At 44.5% G+C, this 18822-nt stretch overlaps 1 protein-coding gene across 6 annotated transcripts in view; it reads left to right on the top strand.

Annotated features, from left to right (window-relative positions):
• The window catches only part of KLHDC10 (kelch domain containing 10), a 56179-nt gene extending 44477 nt beyond the window's left edge, over window positions 1-11702 (top strand). For all 6 annotated transcript variants that reach the window (XM_085005456.1, XM_085005454.1, XM_085005455.1 and 3 more), the window contains 5 exons: window positions 422-506; window positions 2303-2369; window positions 2918-2965; window positions 5876-6015; window positions 6663-11702. In XM_085005456.1, coding sequence (XP_084861582.1) covers window positions 422-506; window positions 2303-2369; window positions 2918-2965; window positions 5876-6015; window positions 6663-6872 — 550 coding nt within the window. In that variant the 3' untranslated portion in view covers window positions 6873-11702. The remainder of the gene's footprint in view (window positions 1-421; window positions 507-2302; window positions 2370-2917; window positions 2966-5875; window positions 6016-6662) is intronic.
• The last annotated feature ends 7120 nt before the right edge of the window (window positions 11703-18822 follow it).

Raw genomic sequence — 18822 nt, 5'->3', positions numbered from 1 at the left:
TTATATATATTGTATAATTTATTTAACCAACTCACTATTATTAAACTCTTGGGTTATTTCTAATAATTCATTATTATAAATAATGTGCAATAAAAGGTCTTTCAGGAGTTCCCGTCGTGACTCAGTGGAAACCAATCCACCTAGGAACCATGAGGTTTTGGGTTTGATCCCTGGCCTCGCTCAGTGGGTTAAGGACCTGGCATTGCCACGAGCTGTGGTATAGGTTGCAGACTTGGCTCGGATCTGCTGTTGCTATGGCTGTGGTGTAGGCCAGCAGCTGTAGCCCCAATTTGACCCCTAGCCTGTGAACCTCCATATGCCAAGGGTGCAGCCCTAAAAACCAAAAGTAAAGTCTTTCAGCTAAATCTTAAGTAGATCATTTCCCCCTTAATTATTAATGTATTTTATTATATGATTTCAGATACAGACATGAAATTGCACATGATGGACAGAGGATTTACATCTTGGGAGGTGGTACTTCTTGGACAGCTTATTCCTTAAACAAGGTATATTTAAAAACAGAGAAAAGAAGAAGGCTAGAGAGAGGCATATTTTATGCTAAGGAAGATAATTCTGTTATTGTAGATATTTTAATTTTCTTTTTTCTTTTTTTTTGTCTTTTGGGGCCGCACCTGTGGCATATGAAGGTTCCCAGGCTAGGGGTCCATTCAGAGCTATAGCTGCCAGCCTGCACCACAGCCACAGCAACTTGGGATCTGAGCCCTGTCTTCGACCTACACCACAGCTCACTCACGGCAACGCCGGATCCTTAACCTACTGAGTGAGGCCAGGGATTGATCCCGAAACCTCATGCTTCCTAGTCGGATTTGTGTCTGCTGCGCCACGACAGGAACTCCCTAGATGTTTTAATTTTCAATCAGGTTCTTCATCAACACCTATTTTGTGTTAGATGCTCTTTATAATATAAGGTTGAACTCTGTTCCCCTGATAAGTTTTCCTGTTGAAAACTTTAAATTATCATGCACTGAAAATACTTTATGAAAATTATCCCTTTATGCTAGATGAGAAAAGTCAGTTAAAGGAAGATATAGTAGTTTCAGTGGAGCAGCTACTTCAAATTAGAACCAGAATTCTGAGAATGTCACATCCCCCTTATTCTCAGTGCTGTGTGTCCTAAAAGAACAGGCATGATTGGGACTACATATCACTAACTTCAGAAAGCTGACCTCTGGGAGTTCCCATCATGGCCCAGTGGTTGACGAATCCGACTAGGAACAGTGGGGTTGTGGGTTTGGTCCCTGGCCTTGCTCAGTGGGTTAAGGATCCCGCGTTGCCAAGAGCTGTGGTGTAGGTTGCAGACATGGCTCGGATCCCACGTTGCTGTGGCTCTGGCGTAGGCCGGCGGCTACGACTCCAATTTGACCCCTAGCCTGGGAACCTCCATATGCCGCGGGAGCGGCCCTAGAAAAGGCAAAAAGACAAAAAAAAAAAAAAAAAGAAAAGAAAAGAAAAGAAAGAAAGCTGAGCTCTGAAGGGCTTTTATCCGTCTATCTCTGTGGCATTTCTAAATCCACATGTCTCAGGGGAAATCTATAGGGCTCAGAGCTGCTGGTATGCTTTGGAACCTTAATGATCTATGTCAAGTTTTGTCAAAACTGTTTTCCCATGTTTTCTTACCAACACTTGCTCTTTCTTTTTTTTTTTTTTTTCTTTCTTTTTTTTTTTTTTGTCTTTTTGCCTTTTCTAGGGCTACTCCCTTAGCATATGGAGGTTCCCAGGCTAGGGGTCGAATTGGAGCCACAGCCACCGGCCTACACCAGACCCACAGCAATGCAGGATCCGAGCCGTGTCTTTGACCTACACCACAGCTCACAGTAACGCTGGATCCCCAACCCACTGAGCAAGGCCAGGGATCGAACCCGCAATCCCATGGTTCCTAGTCAGATTCGTTAACCACTGCGCCACGACAGGAGCTCCAAACACTTGCTTTTTCTATTATAAAAATGATACATGGGAATTCCTACTGTGGTGCAGTGGGTTAAGGATCTTGCATTGCTGCAGCTGTGGCATAGGTTGCAGCTGCAGCTCGGATTTGGTCCCTGGCCCAGGAACTTCCGCATGCTGTGGGGGTGGCCAAAAGAAAAAAATGAAATAAAGTATTTGCTTAATTTTCAATTGCTTCATTTACTATTTTGCTTTTATTAGAACTAGGAAAGATCAGAGAAAAGCAAAGGAAAAGCAGGCTTTCAACCAAGAATATTTTTGTATATGCTATTCTGAAAAATCTAGTTTTCAGGCTTACTAAAATTATTTGTGTATCTTCTTTTTTTTCTTCTCCAAGATTCATGCATACAACCTTGAAACGAATGCATGGGAGGAAATTGCAACAAAACCCCATGACAAAATAGGTAAATTTAAAATGTTGATTCATTTATCTTTAATAAATGTATTTTGGTTTTACTTGTTCTGAAAGGGAAAAAGTAATTTTATTGTATTATATGACAAGAAAAATATCTTTTGAACTGGTATTAGAAATGACTTGTATTCCTTAGCCCAATTAGCCCAAAAGTCTATGCTTAGCAATTGAGTGGAGACTTTTAATAGAAGATTGCTGAATTCTGTGGAAGAGGGGAAATCTGGGTAGAATAAGAAGTAGGCACTTGAATCAAGATCTACCCATTTCTAGGTGGGTAAAAGGGCTTGGGAAAGCCACTGAGTAACCCCTGCCTCCCTTTACCTCACTTTGTTTTCCTGATACCTTAACACTGTATCATGATGAAACTTGTAATGGCTTTGTCTTAGTGTGAAATGAGGAAGTATTGGAAGGACTAGTCAATGTTTGCTTAATGCCACAAGGGGATTAAGTTACTCATAGTATATCTTCTGCTGTGTCATATCATCATTATTCCCAGGCTTTCTGTGAAAAATGGAATTTCTGTGTTTATGTGTTTGGCAGGTTTTCCTGCAGCCCGAAGATGTCACAGTTGTGTTCAAATAAAAAATGGTAAGGATTTCAAATAACATGCTGGTTCCATTTTTGTAATTGTACATATGAGAATATTTTATTTCTTCATGACAGCTCCTTAAAAGAGACATAACTATGGGGGGGGGTCTTTTTCTTGTAGTTTATACTTAAAGGGAAATCTATAAAGTTATGCCTCTTTCAGCAATTTTCATGAAGTAAACTAATGTGATGTTTGGGTTCCCTCGGTTATCAGAAAACTCAAAAATAAGTGATAAATAGGGTTTTTTGGTCTTTTTTAGGGCCGCACCTGGGGCATATGGAAATTCCCAGGCTAGGGGTCAAGTCAGAGCTATAGCTGCCAGCCTACACCACAGCCACAGCAATGCAGGATCCAAGCTGCGTCTTCGGTCTACACCACAGCTCATGGCAATGCTGGATCCTTAACCCACTAAGCGAGGCCAGGGATTGAATCTGAGTCCTCATGGATACTAGTCGGGTTTGTTAACCACTGAGCCATGATGGGAACTCCTAATAAATAGGTTTTTATTATACCACCTAATCTTGCAGCTCCCCACTTCAACAGATAGCCGTAATAAAGTCTTTTTTTTTTTTTTTTTCGTCTTTTTGGGGCTGCACCCATGGCACATGGAAGTTCTCAGTCTAGGGGTCCAATCGTAGCTGTAGCTGTCAGTCTACACCATAGCCACAGCAACACCAGATCCAAGCTTCATTCATGACCTACACCACAGCTCATGGCAACAGTGGATCCTTAACCCACTGAGCGATGCCAGGGATCAAACCCGCATCCTTCTAGATACTAGTCAGATTTGTTCCTGCTGAGCCACGACAGGAACTCTGTCCTAATAGTCTTGAAATCCAATAGAGACCTCAGGAGATTTTGTATTAAAATTGTGATCACTCCTTCAGGGTGTTATTTCATAAAGTTTATCCTGTTCTCTGTCTGATGCCAACTAGAACTCTTAGCTCATTCTTTGGCTGTCTTACAACACAGGCATTGTATGGCTTCAGAAAGTAGCTGCAGCTACTTTATCTAAGTGTGATAAATGACACCTCTCTGGACAACCTTCTTGTCTTTAATTTACAGCTTATTTTTTAGTGGATATACCACCTTAAATTGGGTGATGGGGCAGAGGAAGGTGTGTAAATGAGTTGGATAGCCTATGTCCTTTCAGCAGCTTCGTTTAGATTTTACTAGGATTATGCTGCCATCTCTAGTACAGAGATGCTTTTTATTATGTTTCTACTCTTTGGACAAGATTTATAGATCGTAGCATTATTTAGCTTTTCCCTCTAACAATGGATCCATGCTTTTCTTGAATCCTAGCCAAAAAAGTTTCCAGTGTATTTTATAGCTTAAGTATTGGCTTAAACTTGATCTAGACTTGAATTAAGACATGTATTCATTTGATTCTTTGAGTTCAGGCATGCACAAACAGAATTCAGCCATAATTCTAGGCATTCAGTTTGAAGGTTCACATAGCCTTTGTTATATGTTGTCTAGTTAGTTATAACTAATTGATTTTATAAAAACAAAAACAAACAAAATAACAGTAATAAAATATCTTTGATTTGGGAAAGGTTTTGTTTCTGACAAATAATTGATATGGGAGTTCCCACCGTGGCACAGCCGAAACAAATCTGACTAGGAGCCATGAAGTTGCGGGTTCGATCCCTGGCCTCGCTCAGTGGGTTAAGGATCCGGCATTGCCATGAGCTGTGGTGTAGGTTGCAGACATGGCTCGGATCTGGCGTTGCTGTGACTTCATTGTAGGCTGGCAGCAATAGCTCCAATTAGCCTGAGAACCTCCATATGCTGCAGGTGTGGCCCTAAAAAGACAAAATAATAATAATAATTGGAATGGATCAAATGGAGTGTCCTACTGTTCTCTTTGGGCTGAAGAAAGCTTGGAAGAACCTCTTGTGTGCCCTCAAATTGAGCATTGCAGTGACTGTTTCCTCTTAGGTTAATTGCCTGTGCAGAGAACATTTGTCTCTATGGGTAGATAAGTGTCCTTTTTGGGATGTTATTCAAAAGAGGAGTTTGCAAATGGGTGGTCTGCAGATGTGTTTTGTTTAGCTCATGTATATATTATAGTTTTGTTTTGGTTTTTTTTTTTTTTTTTTTGGCATGCAGAAGTTCTGGGGCCAGGCATTGAATTCATGCCATAGCTGGGACTCAGGCCACAGCAGTGACAACACCAGATCCTTAACTTGCTGCACCACTAAGGAACTCCTATATTATAGTTTTTTGAAATAGTGGCCAATACTTAAAAATCAAAATTTTCACTTTTCAAAAAATCTGGGTTACCAGCTTCTCTCTTAAAAAACTGGAAGATCTAGGAAGTTCCCTTGTTGTTCAGTGAGTTAAGGATCTGGCATTGCCACAACTGTGGTGCAGGTCAAAACGGTGGTACAAGTTCAGTCCCTGGCCCAGGAACTTCCATGTCCCGCAGATGCGGCCAAAAAGAAAAAAAAAATTTTTTTTTTTTTTTAATTGGAAAACCTGGCAATTGCTGGCAGTTGCGGAACTTAAGTCCTACTTGGTATCGATCAGCTGGAGCTGCAGCACCATCTTCCCCATTAGAGCATATGCACTCTTATTTGTTCCCAGGACCTCCTGTTTATTTTCCCTAAGCTTTCTTGCACATTCACTTTCTATGCATGGCACTATAGGTATTTGAATTTGAGACCCTGGACATTAAGCCTCCTCAGAAGCTTACATCCTTAGTCCTAGCAAAGATCCCGACATAGTGTCCATCTCCAGTGAGGGACAAGACAGCAGCTTGAGCAGCCCATCAGCTGAAGTCCTTTTTGGTATTGGGAGAATCACTGAATTGGTACCATGTCAACTAGCCGTGCTGTTGCAAGACCTGTTGTTGCTGTGGCTCTTTCCCTTTGTATGATCTTGGCTTTCCCTTTTCCTGATAGATGTGTTTATTTGTGGGGGCTATAATGGAGAAGTGATCCTGGGAGATATCTGGAAGTTGAACCTGCAGACTTTTCAATGGGTAAAGCTCCCGGCTACCATGCCAGAACCAGTTTATTTTCACTGTGCAGCTGTTACACCAGTAAGTTTTCATTTTCACATATCTTTTTTATGTAGTTGCAGATGATAAGAAAATATTTTAGGGATGTTAGCAAGAAAAAAAGATTCTGATATTTGCAAAGCTTGGATCAAGAACGTGTTTTTAAAACCTTTCTCCCAAAGCTAGCATGTCCTCTGAGAAAAGGTAAGGAAAACCATCATAAACAAGCTTAAAAGAGCAGCGTAAATGTGAAAGAAATGCTCCTTGTGACTTTCAGGCCCAGACAGTGATATCAGGGTGTTTCCTGGGAGGGCAGAATGGTTTTACCCCCGTGATGCCATGTTATTAAAGATTCTACTAGTTACTTAAATGCAGAGACTTTTATTTTCATCTTTGTATTCCTGGTATTTGTCACAGTGGATACTTAATATAGTCTTAGTTTAATGTTTGTCGAAGTTGTTGAAGTAAAAACAATCTGTAGTTTCTTCCTTAGTAACTCATTCATTATTTAAACCTTTCTCCATCTCTGTGCTATGTTGGGATCAGTGAGAAATGTTTTGTTTCACCTCATTTCAATTCCTCCCACTATGAAATTTTTTTTTTTTTTTTTTTTTTGCTGAATTTTCAACTTAAGTATGTGTTTCTCTCCCATTTGAATTTATCCTGTTTTGCCTGCCATTTGTTCATAGGCTGGTTGCATGTACATTCATGGAGGAGTGGTGAACATCCACGAAAATAAACGGACTGGGTCATTGTTTAAGATCTGGCTGGTGGTACCTAGCCTGCTGGAACTGGCGTGGGAGAAGCTGCTCGCGGCCTTCCCCAACCTAGCCAACCTCTCCCGAACACAGCTTCTGCACCTCGGACTCACGCAGGGACTCATCGAGCGCTTGAAATGAGGATTTCTGGACTGTTCATTGATACTGGAAATGTTAATTTAAAAGAGACTCCTTTATTTATGGGCAGTGTAGAATGTGCTACAGAGAGGATTGGTTACCCTGATCAAGGCCTTATTCAGAAAATACATCAGATGCCTTTCTGTAAATTGTTTTAAGTTTATGGAATTTCACTTTCCCTTGTGCTTTTTTTTTTTTTTTTTTGCTTCTGTCCCTCCTGCCCCAGCACACACATATTCTCTCTTCCTTGATGGAGTTGAAGGAAAGTCTGAAAGTATCTTAATTATCTTATGAATCAAGATAGGATGAAGATGAAGAAAATTTTAAAGGAACTCTAAACATATGACCATGTCAGCCAGTACTCTATAAATTAAAGCAACATCATCAATAAAAACAAAAATTAAAAAATTAAATCCAGCAACAACAATAAGACGTTAGGGGATAGAACAAGAAGGCTGACCTTGAGAATCTTGCAGATTTTAGGTAAAGCTAGATGCTTAACTTCCTGTTTTCAGAGATACATCTGATTTGAGTAGCTGGATCTAATGGCAGCGGTGGTTGGTATTTTGCTCCCTGGATGCCCATATCTATCCTTTGATTTTGGAGGAAAGTTAAACAGCTAAGCAGCTCTTGACTAGTGATTTCTTTTCTCATCCTTATGGTGCCAGCAGTGGTTAGAGTTGACTTATCAAAAGACTTTATTATGTGTCATAGTTGTGCTGTTTGTTGTTGCTCTTAGAAATTTTGGCACCAAGCACATTTCAAATCAAGAAATTCATGGTGGTCAGAGTTCTTTGTTCTGGGCAGCTTTGAGATTCTCCTATGCTTATTAATGGTTTCAAGTGTCTCTGACTTCATCATGGAGAATTGCAGGCCCTGTGTGGCATAAATGCCCTGGGACATAAAATAGGCTCATGAGAGGCCAGAGAAGAGTAGGGCAGGGAGGGCTTCTGCTCTGAGCTGTGAGCTTTGACTTTTATATTGGCCATTTCCTTTCAGAACTGTTTCTTTTCTAATCCTGGGCCATGCACCTGCCATATCTCAGGCAATGAGAATTTTGATCGCCGGAAAGCCAGTTGGGCCTTGATTTTTCTCTTAGCTTTTTGCCTGTCTTCTGTCTGCTTTAATGTGCATGGTGCTGTGAGTAATTGCCTAGTAATTGTTTAAAAGGTCTTGGGGGGAAAAGCCACACGTTATTCTTCCTAAAGAACTAAGTATCATTTTAAAAAACCAGCATGAGGAAGGAATGAAATGAGGATCATTCACTTTGATGGTGTGAAATTTTAGTTCTGGCTTGTTTTGTGTTGTTCTAAAAAATAAATGACCCAAATTTTCACTTGCATTGCCTTCAGGCTGCTATAGTAGTTGAGCAGGTCACTGAGATGGGAGCATTTGGCAGTCCTTAGATGTATGAAAGGTGCTAGAGGCGTGCAAGAGGGCACAGTGCTGGTCAGCCCGTTGCTTACATTACAACAGGAGACTGGGACGGGAGACTAGGGACATGTTTTTCCTTTAAGTGCCTCATTTGCTTAGCTTTTAAATTTGTTCTCCTTTTTCCTTCATCCCAGAAGGGAATCTCTTAGGCTCATGTGTGGGTTTAAAATCGCCTTTGAGTTATGGCTAAAAACTTAGCATCAGTTCTGGGGGAGAGAAAACTGTGGTCTCTAGACTTGGACTCCTAAGTTCCAGGCCTTATTGTAACCACCCATCCATGTGGGATTAGGTTCATGGTGCCTCTGTTCTGCAGGGTCTTGTAATAACCATTCATCTGTGAATCTGGGTCCTTTTGGGGGAGTGAGAGGGTAGGGGGAAGAGGTAGGAAAAAGAACAGCTCCTCCAGAGCCCCCACCCCCATCTTGCCATGACCAATCGGGCCTTTAACCTCTTATCATGCACTGCTAGGCTTCTTCCAACCAGGAGCTCTCTCCAGAGCAGTCTGAGCAGCTCCATTAGTTCAAAACAAAGCTTTGCTGCCTGACTCCAGTCCAGTCTCTGGGTATTAGGGGGAAGAAACTATCCATAATGAAACAAGTCACCCAGGGTGGCAAAAGGATCTTTGTCACAGATTTATAGAGGGACCAAAGACTGAATGCTCAGCCTCTGCGCTTATCCTTCCAGAGTCCTTGGGATATGAGCAGGTCTCTAGTTCTGTAACACCAGAGAGCTGAAAGAGAGGCTGGTTCAATTCATACTTGCTAGCATCCTTTTAAAGCATTCTGAAGGTGGTCTTCTTTGAGGCCTGACATCTAAGACCTCATGTGTGATGTTTTCATAAAAGTACATATCCTTGGTCTAAAGTGTCTTCTTTTAATATATCACTAGTGGAAACGAGGAGGTATGATCAGCTCTGAGTACTATAGAACCGCACATAAGCACATGTTCTGGATGCCAAATGAGACTGTGTGTATGATGACTTCTGTAGATGAGTGGACTTTTATATAGAGGGTCACCAGGCATTTTAGTAAATCCATAACCAGCGCTCTGAATTCCGGACACTGTTACTTGATTTAGGAGAGTTTATGCCTGCTGCTTCTCTGCCTCTTTGAGGTGTTCCCAGCCATCTTACTGCAGTCCTGTAAGTTTAAGTGCAATATATAGAAACACATATGGATATATACAGATTATATATAGGGTGTGACTATAAAGCAGGTAGACTACTTTCTTGTATCTGTCTTGGGGAAGCCAACTCATTACTTTAGAGTCAGATTATACCAAAATTTGAGATGCAATCGGCTGGTTTAGGCCAACTCTTGGCTGGATTTTCAAGTCCAGCATTTCCTTATTCCAGTTCTTAGAGACTTGTTGTTTCTTGGTTTTGTTAGAATTGAAACTTTTCCCCAGTCATCTTTGTACTGTCTCATGGTTGCATATCTTCTTACATTTCTTTGCCTAGGAACAAGGAGGTCTACCTGTAAGGAGTTTCCTAAGAGGAGAATTAAAACCTAATATTTAAAATTCTAAGTTCTCCCATGTATATACTAATTTATCTGTGAACATAAATACTTTATTAAGTGAAGTGAATGATGCTTTCTTCACTTAATGTATTTTCCGTATTCTGGAAAAATCTATAAACCAATATAGAGTAGACTAAAACTTTAACTGTTCTTCAGGGGCCAAACTGAAACTCTTTCCGCTGGCAGAATCTTTTTTTTCAGGGCCCTGGTGACATGATGTAAAAATTTGCTCTAAACTATTCATGTCCATTACATAGTTAGATGTAAAATATTATAATGAACATTTACATTTCTAAGCAAAAGGTATATTAACAATGACCTTTGGTTACCCAGAGTAGCCGGAGAAAAGCACAAGTAATTGAAATCCATAGGTAATCAGCGTTTCAACTTTTCTATCAAACGGTTGATTGATTTATAGTTCCTCCTCTCCCTACCCCTTTCCTACAAGCACCTTCTCAGTGGAGTGGGGCTAATGTGTAGTTAGAAATCGAAAAGCAAGAATCACAGAGCGGCTAGAAACCAGCAAACAAAAGTAGCCCTGTTAGCTGTAGTTGGTCAACCTGATGACAGCTGTTCATACTGAGTTTAGATGTCACTCTTCACTCTTCTGCTTTGGCACAGTCTCCTGCCCTGAGTTCTAGGCTGTCTCTCCTGTCACCACCAAAGAACTCTTAGCACATATTGGAAGAAAAAGCTGTGTAAGATGCAGAGGAAACCCCATCATTTGAACACATTTCTGTGGCTCTTGGCAGATACTTGCTTTTCCACTATTCTTAAAGGAGCCTTAGTTTTCCTTAGGCGATACCTTTTCTAGCCATGTAGCTTGGCGTATAGGAAAGGTTGAGTTACCCTCTAAGACTTCGTCGGTCTTCATCCTGTAAAACCAGTTTGTTTTTATGTGGTCTTATAGATGTGCATAAAGTGGCATAGGTGACTGGTCTACCTGCCAGCACTCTGATGTAGCACAAAAAGCCATTTTCCTTATTCTTCATTGTTCTAGCATTGAGCTCCAGGATGGATGAGGGTTTATGGTCCTATGATCATAAGCTTCCAAGACTGGTCACCATTCGCTTAAATTGCTTCAGTTCCCCAAATACCTTGGGCCTCTACAAGTGTTGGGAGGGCCTGAGGTGCGCTTGGGAGGGCTCTGTAACCTGTGTGTGTGCCGCCTCAAGGTCATGCCCAGCAGTTTCCCTTCTAAGGTCGTTAGATTGAGTGGAAAGTGACCTCTTCCTTCATCTGGTGTTAAGAAGTTTTGAGTTGTGCATCAAAGTGGTACCATCTTATAAATATAATTTTCAAAGTTTTGTTTTCCCTTTCCAGAAGTTTTTTAAAGGCCCTGCTTAGTCACTGTACAGGGTGAGTCAGAGGCAGTTTCACCAAGCTGTAGTAATTGCTGTTTTACTAGTTGCACATTTAGAATACAAAGGAGGCATCAGAAACACAATGACTTTCTCTAAAGCCACTTCCTTGTACACAGAGTCTGAGCAGGAACAGCGCCAGGCATCTCCCTGTAAAGGCACCTGCCAATGAGGATTTTACTGGAAGAACCTAGGCAAGAAAGGGAAACCTCGCTCATATAGTCTCTGAGGGCAAGCCTGGGCTTGGCTCTTGGTACAGGGTAATGCTTAGGCCACACATGATGCTTGCCTTACTTTAAAGCTATTTGCCACAGTCCTGTTAAATAGTGTGGAAGTCCTTTTGCAGTCTGGTGTGCATGCCATATGATAAGGACAGCTTTTCCACCTTACCTGGTTTCCTACAAACAGGAAATATAGTGAATTTACCCTAAAATGTCCAATCTGTATTTATGTACCTTGTCAGTGTTTTGCTGTTGGTTTTCTAAAACAATCTGATCAATAAATCTTATCCAAATCTATTTGATTCAAGGCCACCTTGATTGTCTGATGGTAACTGTGTATGTGAGCTTACCTCTGTGACCTAAGCATCAGTCCTAGCCACCTCCATCACCCACTTTATTGCCCCACCAGGGTCCGATTTTCTTTGTAACATCTGTGTATCATCTACCTTCTACACCCCCCGCCTGTGGGCACCTACTCCCTGCTCTGCCTGGAACTCCTGGACACACAGTAGCCCCCTCAACACAACGCTGCTCCCTCCAGGACATAGCGAGGGAGTAGCTATGGGGCCAGTCATACTCCTTTTTACTGCCCGCTCCCATCTATTCCCCAAACCACCACTAGACAAGTTTGTATGATGTATCAAGCCTGCTGAAAGGCTGGAGGAGCTACAGGGAACTCAGAGGAAAACTATGATCCTTTACATACAAAGTCATGACTATCTGTATGATTCAAGGGACAAGCCCCCCAAGAGGATATGAGCCCTTCCCCAGGGTCCTTTAGGGATAAAACCACAGTTCCTGGTTCTGGTCTTGGTTTTCCACATGCTTCCTTCTCCAAAAACTCCACCTTGTGTTGCTTCACTCTGATGAGATCCCTTCTCCCGGGAGTAGTTTTCCTCATGTCTCTCTTAAGTCTCCAGTAGGTGTGGACACTCCAAGTTTGGTCACTTTTAAGGTCTCCCATCCAGAATTGCACATGTGCCTTTTATTTTTCAGTGTTTCCACTGACAAACCATTGGATAAAATATACCTTCCCAGGAGAGTTATCTTAGATACTATGCTTAAATCCACCAGGAGGAAAAGATACAATGTTTGCCCCTAATGAATTTTATAAGCTTTCCTAGCCTAGCCTACAGTTAACACTTTACATTTATTATGCAAAGAAGCTTTATTTACTTTGGTTTATTTCTCCTGTCTCTCCTGTATACGCCCCTCAGACATACCAGGAATAAGAAACAGACCCTTAGACCAGCCAGAGCTTTGACATGAACTCGTGTTAGTATCTGATTTGGTTCTTAGATAAGGCCCATCTTAGCTTAGCGGGAGGGGCTTCGGTGGATTAGTTGGTTTGGGTGGGTTCATTCTTCCAATCTCATGAATAAAATTCTAGTTTGTCAACATGCTATTACTAAGCTGCTATAACTGACTAGAACAACCACATTCTCTTACCGTTAATCTTCCACAGTAATTGTTTGAGAGGATAAGACATGGATAAAACCATCCAGTTTCTATACTACCTTCAAATGAAAGGCCCAAGTTCCAGAGCAGCCCTAGACTACATAGAATTTTCCACAGTGATGGACGTGTTCTGGGTTTGCATCGTCCACTATGTCATAGCCTCTAGCTGCTGGCTGCTTAGTACTTCAAATGTGGTTATTGTGACTGAGAAACTAAATTTTAAATTTGAATTAATTTGAATTAATTTAAATGTAAATAGCCACATGTGGCCAGTGGCTGCCTAGACTGCAATACTAGAAAGAGATGCCCTGGAGAGTTGGGAGAGCTGGGCCTGGCTCTTGGCTCAGTCCGTAATAGTTCTGAATGCAATTTGCTTTCCTTTAGGCCTTGGTTTACTCATCTGTCAAATGAGGTGTTTGGCTAGATAATTTCCAAAGTCCCTTTCAGATCTAACATTCTGTCATTATGACCAAAGGCCTGGAACAGAATGGTGAGCATCGTAAATGAACAGGGGCTAGAATGGACTAGAACAGGCCAGCTGCCAGCGCCACCTATGACCCACTGGTTTCCAAGCATGAGGCATTCTTGTTAAACATACCAATTCCTGGAATTCCCATCGTGGCCCAGTGGTAATAAACCCGACTAGTATCCACGAGGACGCAAGTTTGATCCCTGACCTCACTCAGTGGGTTAAGGCTCTAGCGTCGCTGTGGGGTAGGCCAGCAGCTGCAACTCTGACTGAACCCCTAGCCTGGAACTTCCCATATGCCACAGATGTGGCCCTAAAAAGGAAAAGAAAGAAAGAAAGGAGCAAAGGGAACCTGGAGGCAGAGGTGTGGGAGGGAAAGACAGAGGGACAGGTCAGGCAGATCATGAAGAGCTGGGCAAATGGTTTGGCTTTTATTTTCAGAGCAATGGGAAGCTTTAAGCCAGAGGGAACACCAAAGGATGCTTCTGGCTGCTGCAGGGAGGGTGTAAGAGGAAGAAGGACTTGGTTAGGAGGACATGGGAGTGGTCCAAGCAGGAAGAGAATGCCTTGGGCCGGGACTGGGGCAGAGCTGGATTTCAGTTCTCATCCCTCCCCACCTCCAGCAGGGCGCCCTTGTGCAGTGAACAACTGCCCAGCTCTGGGCAGAGGCCCAGCAATCTGGGCCAGCACCACAGAGGCCTTGCTAATACCCAGCCCCGGCAGGAAAGCGGGGGGAAGCCCCCGACCCTTTCCACTAACGCCGCCGCCGCCGGAGGGCCCTGAGCCTCCCTGTGCAGCCCACAGGCCCAGCGCAGCCGCTCTCAGGATTGGAGGGGGGCGCGGGGGCCCACTCTGAACCAGAATGATCTGGTTTAGAGCGGCTGGCTTTCCCTCCTCCCTCTCCCCATCCCTCCGCCCTCCCTCTACTTCAGCGACAGGCTGGTTTTTGCCGCAGTCCCTGACCAAGGTAAACAGAGCGGAGGGAGGGCGGAAGAAAGCTCTGTTGCCATGACAACCCAGAGGGCAGTCGATGGGCTCTCGGGTGAGAGTGTGCCTTCAGGGGGAAGAAAAGGCTCGCTAGAAAAGCCACAGGGAGAAAGGCTGCTTCACCACGCAGACGGTGGGGGGTTGTTCTGGAACTGGATGTGGGGCTGGAGGAGGGGAGGGGGAAGTCAGAGAGTCAGGCACCCGCGGTGGCGTGTTGCAGCTGGCAGATGAGCCGAAGGGCTGGGGACACACCAAAATGCTACTGTGACAACGATTGACCTGTCATTCAATCCTCACACCCAGGGGGCAGATAACAGAGATGCCAGAGCTCTTAGGGCTTTCCCAGACTCACACCTGGCTGTCCCTTTCCAGAAAACCCTTCCGTGGGGCCGCTCAGCTGAGGGGCAGATTAGGTACAGAGCCCCAGGCCCAAAGACAGTGTTTATCTGAAACAAGCTACTGCGGGTGACCTAGGGGACATCTCTGTCCCTTCTGTGCTCCCCTCAGAGGCCTTCTGGGTGATTCCTGTCCCTCCTTTAGACCCCTGGAAGGCTGACACCTCAGTGTGGCATCATGACTATGGAAGAGTCATCCTTTCGCTAAAGGGGTGAATGTGACAAACAACAGATTGACTTCTGGGCAGGATTATGAGTGCAGGGTCACAGAGGGGGTCCCCCTCACTCCCCCAGGGGACAAGGACTCTCTTTTTCACGCAGCCCCTCTCCAGCTGCTGACCGGAGGCCTCCCTCACACAGCTGTCTTCGCTTGGGAGCAACTGTGAGGGCATCATTAACCGCCTTTGGTTTCAAATCCTCCTGTTAGATTCATCAGAAACCCATCCCGCCACCAGAGTAGGCCCAGCAGCTCCTGGGAGGGGCCCTTCTGTGTGAGAGGGATGGGAGCAAATCCCAGACAGAGGGACCTTGTACGATAAGGAGCCTGCTCAGGGGTGAGGCAGCCTCAGGGACGCTCCAGGGGAAGCTGAAAGGAGTGGCCCCTCACTGTGGTTTCCCCAGGCTGCCTGGAGAACCCCAGCAGGGGGCTGCGGAGCCTGAGAAATGCTCACCCACACGCTCTCCAGTCCACACTCCTCTCTTAGCCTGGGCCCCAGGCTGTGGTCTGCCTGGGGGATGGTGCCTTCAAGGACAGAGCTGGGGTGGGAGGAATGCCAGGGGAGCACAGGGACAAGGCACAGAGACACTCTCTTCCCTGGCAAAACACCCAGAAGTGTCAAGTGGACTCAGCCCTTTCCATGGCCCATGGAGTTCAAATGTCTCTGACCTGAACACCTGCCACCCTCCCCTGCCGCAGGACCTCCTCCCAGTTCCTGGACCAGGAGGACACACTCCCATGTCAGGGCCTTGGCACTGGCTGGTACCCCCTCTGCCTGGAAGGCTCTTCCTCCAGTATCCACATGGCTAAGTCTCTCAACTCTTGCAGTTCTTTATTCATTGATTATTATTATTTTGCTTTTTAGGGCCGTACTCGCAGCATATGGAGGTTCCCAGGCTAGGGGTCTAATCAAAGCTACAGCTGCTGGCCTACACCACAGTCACAGCAAGGCTGGATCCTTAACCCACTGAGCGAGGCCAGGGATTGAACCAAAACTTCATGGTTCCTAGTTAGATTCATTTCTACTGAGCCACGATAGGAACCTCCTTCAGTTTTTTATTCAAGTGTCATCTTCTCCATAAGGCAGAGCCAGGGCTAGGGTGAAGTGAGTGAGGCAACCCAGCCTTTCTGATCCCCCTATTTAAAATAGTATACTGCCACCCCCCATTCCCAAAGCATGCAGCACCGTCTCATTTAGTATTTGTCTTATTTATTGTCTGAGTTCTCTATCAGAATGGAAGTGCCATGAGGGCAGGAATCATCTCTGTTCCTTTTCGAACCTCCCAGAGCCTAGAACAGAGCCCGGCATGCAGTAGGTTGCTCAGTCTACACTGCTGAATGGATGGGTGGATAGGTGGATACATGGAGGGATAGATGGATGGGCTGATGGATGGATAAATGAAGTTGCAGGTTCAACAGGTTTTGTTTTGTCTTTCACCTGTTCTCAAAACAAGTGGTGTTCTGCATGCAGCCTGAGAAGAAGTTGGCAAAGTGACTTAACACTCTCCTGGTAAGGCACACATAGGGTGTATAGGACTTACTGTTAAAAAGAAAAAGAAGATGAGCTTTAAAAAAAAAAAAAAAAAAAAAAGGAAGATGGACTCTGCTATTTCTACCAGGCCCAGTAGTCTCTGCAGGCTCTAAGCTTCCTTCGATAGGACAGCGTTGAAAGCAGGATTGGAGTCTGGAGACGGGAGTCTAGCAGCTTTACCCCACTGGGTGGGGTAAAGCATGGTGAAGGGCAATAGCCAAGGTGTGCTCCCCCCTCCTACCACATGCCAAGGACTTTGGGGGACTGCTGGGGTGGGCAGCCATGAGGCAGTTCTCTGCGGGCTTTGAGCCATGCTGGTGGTCTCTGCCACCAGGAGACGCAGTCGGTGCTTTGGGAGGAGAGGTGAGAAAGGAAGGGGGAGGGGGAAGGGCCACTCTTAGAACCACACCGGTCCTTCACTCAGACGGGGAGCCCTGATACCTGCACCCTCGGACTCCGAGTGCTCCTCTGCTTCACGAGGTCACCACTGTATCGCTGGCTGACACAGTCCCCTATAGCTAACTGGCAACAGCAGGTTCTAACAATCTGTCAGTCAAACCTCCACTTGTAGTATGAGTCACCTTCAATTTCCTGCCTGCCTGCCTCTTTCCTGATTGACCTGATACATTCAGAACAGCTTTTACTGCTTTTGGCAAAAAAAAAAAAAAAAAAGCCATTAAGATTTACAGAGCCAAAAGCTGGTACAATGTAATCGTCAGAGTAATTTATACAGTGAGGTTCAGAAGATGAGAAGTTAGCATTTCAGAGGTAATTTCATAAAAAAGGATTATCAGATTAATCGCTGTGTCAATTTAATAGCGGTGTCTAAAATAATTAATTAGCTTCCTTGCAGTCAGCAGTGTGAAAAGGGACTCTAAAAGATATAAAAATGACTGTGTCAGACAGTAAGTATGTTTTGGGCAATAGATCTGGAGAAAATTCTCGCTGGTGGAATGTCTGGCCTGGGTTCTGTGGCCTAGAGACAAATAAAGTGAAAAGCTCTGGGAGCGCTCAGGTCTGTCTCCCTGAGACCCTGTGGATGTGCCTTTTGGAGGCTTGTCTGCACCCGCTGAGTGCAGGCTGACCTGCCACGTGTTGAATTGTCCCCTGACACCTGGAAAATGTGTCTAACCACGCTGCGGATCGGCAGGCTGCTCTAATGGGAGAGCCAGGAGTGAGCTGCAGCCTGCTTGTGAAATTGCCTATGAGACTCCAAGATGGAATAAAATCAACTCGGCCAGGCTGGTTATAAACACAGTCTCAAGGATTCCGTAGCAACATAGCACTCAGTCAGCTGCTGTATGTTGGGGCAAAGCTGTGTTCTCAGCAGGCATTATGGGTTGCACTGTGTCCCCACAAAAAAAAGATAAGTTGCACTTCTAATCTCTAGTACCTCAGAATGTGACCTCACTCAGAGATCAGGCCTTTGCAGAGGTACATTAGGATGGGTCCTATCCAATCCGGTATGATGGGTGTGCTTATAAAAAGGAGAAATTTGAGGATTTCCCACTGTGGCGCAACGGGGTTGACTGTCTCTGCAGCAGCAGGGACATGGGTTAGATCCCTGGCCCAGCGCAGTGGATTAAGGATCCTGTGTTACTGCAGTTGTGGCGTAGGTTGCAACTCCAGCTCAGATTTGATCCTAGGCCTGGGAACTCCACATGCCACAGGGTAGCCAAAAAATGAAAAAAGGGAGGGTTGGATTTGGAAATCTGAGTGAACCTGTGCATGTGTGTGCACACACAGAACAGCAGGCGAACCTGAAGATGGGCGATGCATCTGCAAGCTAAGGAGCACTGAGGATTGCCAGCCAACCACCAGAGCTGGGAGAGAGGCATGCAACACTGTCAGCACCTCCATCTCCAACTTCCAGCCTCCCGAGCTGTGTGATGATAAATTTATGTTGTTTAAGTCACCTAGTTTGTTATGACTGACCTACGGAACTACTTCAGTGGGGGCATCATGGAGACGTGTGTCATCAAGACGAGTGTCATTTTTCTTACTGTTCCTGTATTGTTTGTTTTTAAAGATTATCTTTTTTTTTTCTTTTTCTTTTTTTGTCCTTTTGCCTTTTTTAAGGCTGCTCCTGCGGCATATGGAGGTTCCCAGGCTAGGGGTCGAATTGGAGCTGTGAGCACCAGCCTATGCCAGAGCCACAGCAACGAAGGATCCAAGCTGCGTCTGCAACCTATACCACCAATCACGGCAACACCGGATCCTTAACCCACAGAGCAAGGCCAGGGATCAAATCTGCAACCTCATGGTTCCTAGTTGAATTCATTAACCACTGAGCCATGACGGGAACTCCAAGATTATCTTTTTTAAAGCAAGTTACACAGAAAAATTGAGAGAAAGGCTCA

Source organism: Sus scrofa, chromosome 18 (genome assembly GCF_054392235.1).
Source record: "Sus scrofa isolate SSC_HxYL_T2T_F1_AM1 chromosome 18, Sscrofa_HxYL_maternal_Yorkshire_Landrace_v2.0, whole genome shotgun sequence".
Taxonomy (NCBI): Eukaryota; Metazoa; Chordata; class Mammalia; order Artiodactyla; family Suidae; genus Sus; species Sus scrofa.
Note: the sequence above shows the minus strand (reverse complement) of the source record. Positions and strands in the feature narration are given on the sequence as shown.